The sequence below is a fragment of the Sparus aurata genome, chromosome 8 (assembly GCF_900880675.1).
Source record: "Sparus aurata chromosome 8, fSpaAur1.1, whole genome shotgun sequence".
NCBI lineage: Eukaryota > Metazoa > Chordata > Actinopteri > Spariformes > Sparidae > Sparus > Sparus aurata.
The window spans coordinates 3,968,865-3,980,906 of NC_044194.1; the positions used below are offsets into that span (position 1 = coordinate 3,968,865).

At 46.0% G+C, this 12,042-nt stretch overlaps 1 protein-coding gene across 1 annotated transcript in view; it reads right to left on the reverse strand.

Moving 5' to 3' along the window:
* The window catches only part of LOC115587154 (neural-cadherin-like), a 102,538-nt gene that overhangs the window by 42,954 nt on the left and 47,542 nt on the right, over positions 1-12,042 (reverse strand). Inside the window, exons 7-11 of the mRNA XM_030426813.1 lie at positions 8,844-8,986; positions 7,113-7,285; positions 2,446-2,614; positions 1,632-1,802; positions 747-919 (exon numbers count right to left, since the gene is read on the reverse strand). Coding sequence (XP_030282673.1) covers positions 747-919; positions 1,632-1,802; positions 2,446-2,614; positions 7,113-7,285; positions 8,844-8,986 — 829 coding nt within the window. The remainder of the gene's footprint in view (positions 1-746; positions 920-1,631; positions 1,803-2,445; positions 2,615-7,112; positions 7,286-8,843; positions 8,987-12,042) is intronic.

Consider the following 12,042-nt stretch of genomic DNA (forward strand, 5'->3'; position numbering starts at 1 on the left):
TGTCGAACACAATCATTTATGAAACACAATATAATTCGCTTTTGGAGAAGACGTGTTTAATTCATCTTGAGGGACGACGCCGTCTTCCTGCAGCAGTTTTCCCCCCCCAAAAAAAAACATACGACTTCAGTTTTGAGAGAAGCTGTTGGCGTGGTGGAAACCGCGCTCCGCGAGCTCAATCGATTAATTTAATAACTTCAAAAAAAATACTCATCTAAAGCTGCTGCGTGCTGTCAGTCTCCTTATCAAAGCCTCAGATGATAAATTAAAATTAAAAAGTCTTTAATCCATGAAATCAAAGCCAGAGTATTTAAGATGGGTCCTGCTTTGTGATAGTTAGCGTTCTAAAATTTAAAAAAATTAAAGTATTAAGTATCCCTGAGTTGTTTTTTTGACGTTTGGGGACTTTTATGCATATTTGAACTCTTTAGTAACGGTGGAACGAACAGAACTGGTCATCAATTAGAACCGCGGGAATCCAAAGTGGCTAAAATCTATTCTTAATCACTTGTTTGGGCTGAATTCGTCTCTCCCCGGCGTCCTCGTCCTCTGTGGTATTTCCACATGCGGCACCTCTGTGAGTACACATACCCTAGATTGGAAGTAGCAGACGGAGGCACTTTGGGGCGGCTTATTCATTAACTTTGTTGACACAGACCCAGAGGCTGCCATGTGATACAGACACTGTGTGTGAGTGTGTGTGTGTGTGTGAGAGAGAGAGAGGTTGTTAATAACTGCTGACTGACCTGTGATATGGGCTGGTTAACATAGACCCATCCGGTGACAGGGTTGACCCGCAGGTACTCGGGCGGCTCCAGGGACATGGAGTAAGCGATAGCTGCATTAGTGCCAAAGTCATCGTCGTGAGCCGCCACGCGAAGGAAACTGGTACCGACCAAAGTGTCTTCTCTCAGGAAGTCTACAGGGGATAAATAATGTACGTGCACTCAGTTTTTGCGAGTCTAAGAGCAGAGACATGTGAGGCCGAGGGCAAAAGGCTGCTGAAGGTCATGCAAGTTGTTATGCAAAAATGACTTAGAGTATCACAGAGATGCAATTCGTTAAGCAAAGGGTTGAATGTGATCTCACATAATTTCCCAAATAAAAACTTAATCTAAAGGTGAATTTACTGTAGGGCTGCCCCCAAATAGTCGACCAAGCACTGGTCCACCAAAAACTCATTAGCCGACCAAAATTTCATTGGTCGATTGGTCGTAGGAAAAAAAAAAAAAATAAATTTGGAGCTGTGTCTTGTCAAAATTAAGTCAAAATCTATGTGACTGGCGGCTGGCCTGTGTATAAAAGGCTGGAGGGCTTTTAATTTGAAGGGCCAGATACAGGAAGTCGTGACACTCACTCACTGTCAGTGTTTTTTTTATCATTTTAAAAAGAAGAAGGACGACCCCAAGAAGGTGACATGCAAACTTTGCAAGAAAAACTAAATGACAACCACTGGTCGACCAAGAAAATCCTTGGTCGGGGGCAGCCCTAATTTACTGCATACATGCTCTAAAACACATCCTCAATGAAGTCAGATTAGAGTGAAGCCTCCTCTTTACCTCAGCGTGTTTAAAGGTCCGTGTCATGCCTGTGTGCTGTATCAGCTTGCATCATTTTCAACCAACACTTACACTCATAGCGCAGATTCTCAAACTTGGGGCTATTATCATTCTGGTCCAGTATTTGGATGGTGAGCTGGCAGATGCCTATGAGCGGCTCCTCCGCCCAATCAGTGGCCGTTACTGTAATTGAATACTCTCGCTGCCGCTCCCTGTCGAACCGGCGGGCTGTCACAATCACTCCTGTAAATATAGAAGAAACGTGCACACATGAATACATATATACGTGTCCGTCCATTCAGTGATTGTCTGGTTCACCAATCTATGCATGCGTTCAACCGTCCATCCATCAGCCTATCTAACCATCCATCCACCCGTCGAGCTATCAATCTAACCATCCAACCATAAATCAAGGAAGCAAGTAAACAATTATAAATTCTTTCTGAACGAGTCAGCCGTTCCCTTCAAGTACGGCGACTTTGTTATTAAATTCTGAGATGAAGAAAATAGAGGCGAAGCCTTAAAGGAAATGACTGACAGAATAACACGTTGACGCCACGTGTTCGGACTTCGGAGCAGCTTCGGTCTTTTCTTCATCCCCCTTCGTTACGTAGAGTCTTTCTTACACACTGACAGGTCACGTCGAGCCTGGAAGGTTTACCCGAAATGAGGATCGACTGTGGCAGGTTTTTTGGCTTTTGACTTCTTTAAAATAGCAATTTGAACACTTCCTAGCCTCTCAGATCAAAGTTCAACTTGATTGACCATTAGGAATGTCAATTACCAACAACATCAACATGCGGCACCGTCTATCTACAGTAAACTCTGTGCTCGACATCTAATTGAGACCGTTTTTTTCCCTCCAGACAATCCATGACGGCTCTACCTGTGTCTGGATGAATTCTGAAGGCGGGCATGGCGCTGTCTCTGTGCATTAAGCCGTATTTGACTTTTCCATTTGCTCCCTCATCTGCATCCACGGCATGCACTTGCAACACAAAAGTCCCCGTTGGCTGGTTCTCCAGCACTGACGCCTGCTCGCGATATTGCTGGCACTGGGATGAGGAGAGAGGAGAGAAAAGAAGGAGAGGGACACATAACGCAAGAAATGATTCTCATATATGACACTGTGCTGTCGGAATACGAGAACACAGGGATCAAAGAAGATAAACTCATTATGTAGAAGGTCAGCGTGCACACACAGGGAGGTACTGAGCATGAAACACAATATGGAAGTTATAGATACAACAGGCCACATCTGTGGAAATGGAAACACTTGAGCAGATTCCTTTTGAAGAGCCAGCAGTGAACAGCTTTGTCTTAGCCAGGAATCCATCCTCCCCTAATGAATATATGCCCCAGATAAAGAGCTGTTCTCTGGAGTCTCTCTCCGTTTTTGAAATCAGACATAAATGCGAGCAAGTCTTTCAACAGAACGGCCGTGAACAGAGAAAAACAAAAGGCGAGAGACAACAGCAGAACAGCGGTGGATCAAAGGAAACCAGCAAACACATGAGGATAGTGCATCAAACGCTGTACTGTACTTGACTGTACTGGGTTTTATTCTTATTTTTCCGGGAGTATAAAGTAGTGACCGTCACACTTTTAATTATGTGGAAGAAACGTGTCCATCCATGCGTTTCATTACCACAGGAAGCTGGAACGATGACAGCTCTTTTCCCCTTTGTTGCTTCCAAAACTGACCAATCCCGAGTTTCGTAACACGCGAAGAAGAATTCACAATTTTTTTTCCCCACTCTCGATGTAGCTCTTTCACAATTGCTAAAGTGTTAAAGGAAATACAATGTAAGGCTGTATCGGAGGTGATGGCTCAGACGGTGCGGCCTGTCGATAGCTGCTCATAAAAATCACATCGTATCAAACAGAAGGTCACGCTCGCCGAGATAGTTCTGAGGCGTAGCTTGATATTTAAACAGTTGCCTTCTGGGAACATCCAGCACCAACCTGAAAGACCGCCGGAGCTCGCAGCTCCTCGTGCATATGTCTCCCGCTGAAGTTCAAGTCATACCTAATTAGGGAGGAAGTTAATTAAACAGGTATGGTATATTGTGATGATATTGCACTTTTTTTTTTTTTTTTTTTCCGTTCGTGAATTAATTGAAATCCCAACGGAGCGCCTAAAGATAGAGTGGGTGTGCGGGCTAATCAGAACTCTTGGGAAAACAGGAGCAGGGAGAGACGGAGGCCAGGGAAATGAGAACGCCGGGGCAAAAAGGAAAGAGCAGGAGAGCGGGATGAAGAGAGGGAGGGAGGGAGGGAGGGAGTGATGGACGGAGACGAGCGCCGAGGAGACGAGACGGCTGAGAAAGATTTAACAACAGCGTGTACGCACGTCGTTTGATTGGAGACAAAACACTCGCTGTAAGCTATCACAGATTTTCCCCAATTGTTCAGAGCAGTTTAAACAGAATCACGCTCGTTCCCAATGATGCGATTAAACCGACTGAATAGAATATAAGACAGTTCAGAGGGCTCGGGGTAACGTCGATGCCGACAAAATCGGAGAGGCAGAAGAGGTGGAGGAGTGCATGCAGGAGGTGGAGGACGAGGAGGAAGAACAAGAGCGCGAACAATGACGGTGATTTCAAATGAAAATCAAGCTCCTGCGATGGGTAATGTTCCTGTTCATGGACTGACTCTGAGAGGACGACAACACAATCAGAAGAGGACAAGCAGGACAAGTTTGTTTTTCTCGCCATGCAATATGTTATTGAAGTCAAACCCATTATTATTTTCACTGTATATGCATCTTTTGAATTGCAAGACTGAGGGTAAAAGGACTTTCTTATGTTCCTCCCGAACAGAAGGAGGCTCTTATCGTCGACAAGGCCGTTCGTCCGCGTGACGTACAGCACGGAGCTGCTGAAGACAACGTAAATGTGGAAGGAATCATCAACCTTTCTACACTGCACCTATTTATTTACCTTCCAACACAAACATCGCTGATGCACGTAAATCCACCGCTTACGCACACCTGCTTTTGATCTGTTTCACTTAAAGATAGTGTTTGAATTGGACCTGAAGGAAATGTTGATGGAGATGAAGCTTGTTTCAATCTGGAGCAGAGGAGAAGGAAAGACCCTGATCAGCATGTGGGGCAGCATGAGCCTTTGTGCAGCCGTGAGTAATCGTGGGGTTTTTCCACCACCACTCCACTTTAGGGCGATATAACCCTGAACATCCGAACACAGTATTTGTTGTCACGGTGGTGTCCTGAAATGTTAGCACTTCAATATCAACCGGCGATTTTGTGGTTTGTCTTCAAGTACGCTCCCCTTTCCTCAACTCGATATAGGATTGTTTTTCCCTGCATGCCGGTGAAAGGTCTATGACCGGAGAGAACACCAGGGAAAACCTCCTACAGGCACGAGACCTGACCTGCAGCGACACAGGTGTAGAGTCCTGTCAAGGCTGGATCCGGCACACCAGAGGGTTTATCCCCCGTCGCCTGGAAAAAGAGACCTTTGCCTGAGACGTGATGCCGAGGCAGAGTGAATCCCTCGTCTGCATCACTGTATTACCTGCAGAAGTCTCACTACACAATATGTTCCGAGATGAAGACTTCGAGGACAGATAAAATTGTCTCAAGGTGATTTTTTCTCATTTCACCAGCGGTTTTGTAAATGTAGTTTGAAGAGTTGGTTTTTGTCTATCCCCTTTTTGTGAGAAAAGCGTGGAGGGTTTCAGGAAATGTGTCTCAGCTGCTGTGAAAAAAATGGAACTGAGGGTCTGGTTGGTGGCAAAAACAGTGAATACAACTAATAGTTTAAAGGAATTATTAGACATCCTGGAAAATACACTTATTCTAGCTTCCCAGGGGGAAACAACCACCTCTGTTCTGTCCAAAGGTAACGAGACCACTTAGTCACTTCCGACTGAGGTTAAAAACGACAAAAAACTAAACAAGGTATCCCTTTTCTCATCCTTAACAAAAGTTAAACCAAGCACTGCCATCTTTAATAGGATCAAATAACAAATGTAAACCAACATTATCAGAAAAGGGACACTTGAACATACATCAGTGTGATAAAAAAACTAGCTAAAGTGACAGACACCATCTTTGGGAAACATTTATTTTTAGCCCACGTCAGATCTGCACACATGGACGGGGCAGGATTTATAACCCAGATCCAGCCACCTCGGTTTGATCAACATCTTCCGGCTTCACTTCTGGGGACGCTGTCATGTCATCCATCTTTATACACAGCGATCAGCCAAAACATTAAAAAGGACTGACGGGTGAAGTGAATAAAATTGATCATCTTGTTACAATGAGATGTTCTGTGGGGGGAAAATCGTTGGTGCTGGCATTCACGTGGAAGCCGTTTGATATGCACCGCCTTTTCCAAACACTGCTGCAGACCAAGTCGGCCCCCTCACAGCAAAGGCACTCCCATATATTGACCCCTCCGGCAGGATCTGCCACCACATTACTCAGGAATGGTGTGAGGATCGTGACAAACAGCATCGACCTGGCCTCCAGATTCCCCCCGATCCCAATCAGATCCACAGGAGTCTCACGCCAAAGCCATGGTGCCAGATCCCACAGGACACCCCTGAAGTCCTGTGTCCGATCTATCTCGGGTGAGACACATGACCGCTGGTGGTGCCCTGTTGGTGTCAGGCCATTGTGACACCTTGGGCTCATGTCCGTCCCTGCTGCAGTGTCCTAATGAGGCGGGTCGCTGCCATCAGGGATTGCCATTGCCATGAGGGGGTCTTCTTACATACCAACAGTAGCCGTTTTTAGACAGAGAACCAAGCTGCCGATCTGCCCGTCCTTTTGGCGGCTAGGTCCGCAGTTTTAGACAGAGGGCGGCAAATTGGGGGTCTGTTTTGGTCCGCTGATTTTCCACCTCGGAGGGTACACTTATTTTATATCTAAAAACGAGGCGGCAATGTGCCGGCCTCTGCGTGAGGTGGGCGGAGGTGTCAATGACCTGCGCTGTTGTGCGATCCACAGCCGGGGAGTTTAAAACCAGGAAACAGCTGATTCACAGCAGTCAGTCCATCACTTCATCCGCGGACATTAAGTTGAGCAACTGGACAGCCGCTGAGATCCAGGAGATGCTAGCATCTCCTCGGTCTCTGTAGCTGTTTGGTTGTGTTAGCTTGTTGTTGTGTCGGCAAGCTACGAACGGTCGCTACTTTCAAATTAAAAGCCCCCCGCTAAGAACCCAGTTCTAAACTCCAATGGGGTGCAATGTAAAGCTCTTATTTTGAAGTCAAATTCGTTGTCATTGTTCACAGCCTAACTTCGAGCTTCACGTCACGTCACATGTTTACGCCTACCTCAGAGGCAGCTTTTGGAAAAGGAGGAATATTACGCCTCCGTTTTAGAAAGACAGGCCGGCACATTGCCGTCATTACCTTGGAGCAAATGTGCCGCCTTTTCTATCTAAAAAGGGCTTGTGTTTTGATGGGTGGTGTGTGTCTACTTTGTTCACTAAAGGGGAACTCCTGTCTTTTTTAAAACCTGGGTTCCACTCTCATAGTTGTGGCCATTCTTAAGAATAAAAATAAAGTCCTCACCTGCTCAAACACAGGTTTGTTGTTGTTGACGTCATCGACTCCGACGATGACCCGTGCGGTGGTGGAGAGAGGGTGCGGCCCACCTGACGCATTGTCGTCCGTCGCCGTTACATTCAAGACGTATTCCAGACCTTGAAGCTTGGGCAGAGGAGTGGAGCGGAGACGAATCAACCCTACAAAAGACCACGGACCCATCAAATTACACATTATAAAACATCGTCCCTCCTAACACGGTAAGCACTACCGTTCCATTAGTCATTACGCGGGATGTTATTGCTGCTGCGGCCTTGCATGGTGAAGGATGCGCTATCAATAAAAACTAGAGCAGAAAGTAAATGCAGACTGGATGTTGTTGTTCTAGAAGTCGGCAGCGAGATAGCAAGTAGTGGAAAAATCCACCTCAGAACTCTACGCAACGGTAAAAAAAATCTGATATGCAGGCTAAATCCAAAAGCAATTTCACAGTGGTGATTTTGTCACATTTCTAATCTAATAATTGCGCGCTCTCCTCCAAAGATGCCCATCCAGTTTGAGCACTTGAGCAAAAACATAAAGTAGTAAGTGACTCGGGTTAGAAGTTAACCAGGCTCAGCAGATGCCTATTAGCTGTTCCTGTCTCACCCCCCTTTGTCTGCTTTCATGTAACCGCCAAGATCAAAGGTGGGATAAAAGCACGCAGCATCTGAGTCAACACATTTCTCGTCAACAGTAATACAAAAACATCAGAGGGAGCGGGACGAACGAGACGCCTGTGATGTGGGGGGAAACGCAACCAAGTGAAGAGCGTCGGGAGGTTTTTTTTATTCTCTCGTTGTGTTTCTATTCATCTCTTTCAGTGCTCTTGATTAAAGACAACACAGCATGCTGACACACAGATGCAAGTGCCTGACTCTCCTCTCTCTCCAATTTGCTTGTGATCCCGGCAGCCCACAGAGAAGAAGAAGAAGCGCCCCGGCTCCTAATGACAATGTGTGACGTTGACAGCGCTGCACCACTACATTAAAATAAGTGAACTGTGGGATGTGCACCGTAATTATCCTGGCTGAAAATGTCAACCTTGTTTACAAATGCAACGCGAGCTCGAGCAGCTATTCAATGAGCCTGCGCTCTTCGTATATATACAGTAAGTGGGAAGCCATACAGCGATTTTTCCTGCGCCAGAAGAATATCAGCCTTTTGCATTTTCCTTGCGGTGCGGATCCGCAGAAAGGGTGGAAAGGAATATGAAAAGATGACACAAAAGAACGAGGAGCTGGCAGAGCGCAGCCTGAAGATTGTGAGCTATGATAGAGCAGTTGTTGTGAAATTGAATTGAAAGGGTTGGGTGACAAATGTCACAGCGATTGCCACTGGTTTCGGATCAAAGGGTAAATAAAAAAGATAAACTGTGCAGTCGCCAGTACTGGAAAGCTCTGAAACACAGGGAACATTTCTCTCAGTACCTGCGAAGAAAAAATAGAAAACCCTGAGAGCGGAAGCGGTCTAAATAATGTCATCGTTTATATTTATGACCGCAATAATAGAAAGAACGTCTCTCGTATTGAAATTACAGCTTTTAATATCAACTTTCAATATCTTTCCACATTGACTTTGAAAGTAGAGGGCATTCATTGCGCGCCGCTGTAGCAGGAACGTATTAGGGAAAATTGAATGTGTGATTTGACGGAAAGCCTGTCAATTAGACTGAGAGCCGCAAAAGCGGAGCCTGGTTGGAAAATTAAGAAGTATCACCTTTCTGGCTGTCGATGACAAAGTTTCCTTCCTCGTTTCCCGCTGTTATGGAGTAGATTATACCGTCACCGTCTGGGTCCTTGGCCAGAACTGTGGCGACGAGGGTGTTGGGGCCGGCGTCCTCGGAAACAAACGTTCGATATCTGCAAAGAGGAACTCGAGTTTAACAAGAGCCAGAACGTGACAACACACACGTGGAAGTCAATGATGGCAACACACACGGACAGGAGATACAAATCATTTCACACAGTCCAAAGCATCAGCAGGCTGATTAGACTTATGGTTGTGGCTTTTGCTTGTCAGGATGATTTAACCTATCCTCTCTGCCGGCCAGACCAGAGACAAATGATAATGTCTACTGGGATGTTGAAGTCATCGAACAAATGGTGCTTCCACATACCCCGGCACACTGTGAGCCATTTGATCCAGAGCCTTTTAAAATGTCAACAGTGATTTGCTTGCTCTGTGGTGCTGGGCAGCGAGATGCCCGGCCAGACACGGGAGACTGATATACCACTGTGGTACAAAGCACAACGGGGTGGAGATGAACTGCGTGACTTGGAGGACGCGGAGATGAAGAGGGATGGAAAACAGAGGAAAAGGCGAGGGAGAGGAGCAGGTGACAGAAAAGAGGGCTGGCACAGAAGTGACAGGTGAAGTGATATGCGAGGGCGGAGGGAGAAGAGAGAAAGAGAGAGAGAGAGAGAGGAAAGACGACGGCTGATAGACAGAGAGGTGCAGGATGTGAGAGAGGGGGCGGCGTTCACGCAAAGTTTGAGTTGATTCGTCAGCAGAACTCGTCCCCCCTGTGAGATTTTGTGCCGTATCCTCTTCTAATGTGTGTGTGTAACTATGTGTGTCCGTGGGGAGGGCGGCGGCGGCGGTGTCTGTGGCGGGAAAGTCAGAGGTGATTGATGGTTTACAGAAGAACGCTGATGGGTGATTCATCTCCGCCAGTCGCGGCAGTCTCCGTGGCAACATGAGTGACCTGTAATCTGTCACCCGGCTCAGAGGCCACCTCTCCGCATCTCCGCGGGATGAGACGTATACACTCCCTCTGCTTTCATCCCCCTTGCGTCTCACTGAACTGTGAAGTTGTACTCAGACGGAGCAAGACCGGCTGTCTGTCTGCTGGACAGCGTTTCGCAGGCCGTCCATCCCTCACTTCAATCACTTTCACAACTCGCTCGGATGCGAAGCGAGAGGACGTGCCAGGATGCATTAGCCTGTCCACTCACATGTCGGGATATCTCAATTAGCCTGACTGGAAGATTAATTTTCATAAACGTCACAGCATCCATCAGCCTACCTCTACATGTCTGCCTTTGTGCTGTGTTTGGCCGCTCTCTCCTCTTCTACCCTCACAGCACTCATCTACATCTCAGTAAGCCACACTATGATGAAGCGTCCAACACACCCTCCCTGGCAAAATGCCTGAATTTCTAACTATCTGTCCGCTGGTCTGGCAAGAGTATTTGTCTGACTGCCGACAGGCTTCTCTGTTTATCTGCATATCTGACTGGCTGTCTCCTGTCTACTCTCCGTGCATGTTTTGGTATCCTCTTGTGGCTTGCCCTGCAACCATGTTTTACTGTGTTTTTCTCTTCACTTTTATGTTTGCCTGCCCACATGTCGACCTCTCTGACTGCCTGTTTGTTGGGCTCTGTGTCGAGCCACCCACCGAGACTGACACCTGACAATGCAACAACAGTGAGTAAAAGAGGAAGGCAACGGTCTTCTGTGAAGGTCATTCAAACATGACTGACAGGACAACCAGCTTACTCGTTTGGGGGAATAAATGCAGCGAAGCTGCAGTGACAGTTGCTGCCCACCCACTCACACAGCTTGGCCAAAAAAGGCGGTCGAGGACACACCGGATTGCTTCCATAAGTCAGGCTGCAGCATACCTTTGGAAAAGGCCAAAAATAAACCCCAAAGAATGACATTTGAAAGCTCTGTTTTACTACAATATTGAGGAAAGAATATTTTTAGTAAATCTCCAGAACATTCTCTGAAAGCAACAGTATCCCACTGTGTGTGAGGAGCAAGAACAGATTGTTTTGACGGCAGATTGCTGAGATTAACACGCCAACTAAAATACACTGAGTTTGTCTTACTGTTGGTGGTTTTACGACAGCAGTGTTGATGAAAGCTGGCCACTATCCATGGCAGTACTCCCAGCATCAAATATTATTGCGATGAATAGCCTTGAGGGAGGCAGGTCCATGATGTGTGATGTAACAACCTATATATCTGTGATGCAACTACCTTGACTTCTCAGAGAGCGAAGCTTGAGCGAGATGACATGTGAAAGTTTTCTTCTTTTATGATTTGGACGCAGTCACAATGCATATGAGCCAAGAAATATACCTTGAGCCTGCTGCATTTGTTTATAAAAGGTGCAAATAAATGTATTATTGAAGCAACATTTATATGCACAAAGACACACACACAGTGAATGCCTTTTATAATAGCTTATTGATCCGTTCATAGCACTTTTGTGTCTTGGCCTTGCACCTTTTATTTCATTGTGAGCACTTCATAAGTAGTGATGATGTTTGTGTGGCTGTGTTTGTATATTTCTGGTATTTTCATTATGGAATATCTGCAGGAGGGTTATTATTTTGTTGAGGTTTATGTTTAGATGTGTTGATGTGCTGTACTAGATGAAGGTGGCCTATCATGCCGAAATGTTTGTTTTGTTGTAAGTTAATGTGTCTGAGTTATTCCATGTAAATGACCAGACAGAAAATTCCCATTTATTTCACATGGATTATCTCTCTATATGTATAAAGTTTAAAGGGATATTCCGGTGTAAGTTTAATCCATGGTCTAAATCACCGTGAAACTGTGTTAGACTCCCTCTCGAGAGATCAAGTTAGCAGACCGCTAATTTACAGAGTTTTATCAACCTCAGAAACGACCGCACGACAACAATACACTGCAGTAAATGGATCCAAATATAAACCGCCACCAAAAAGCCACAAATAATGCTCAGAACAGCACCAAACTTCAGCAACAGTACAAATAGGGTCTCAGCACATAGTCCGGGGCCATCTAACCTCCGCTAGCTTAGCTGGATTTCTATTGTGAAGCTAAAAACAGATTTCAACTCTCCTCCATCAGCTTCCGGGTCGGGGAAGTCCCGACGCGACGATTACCGAGTGCGGTTAGAAATGCTCAATTCCGTTCTTTTCCC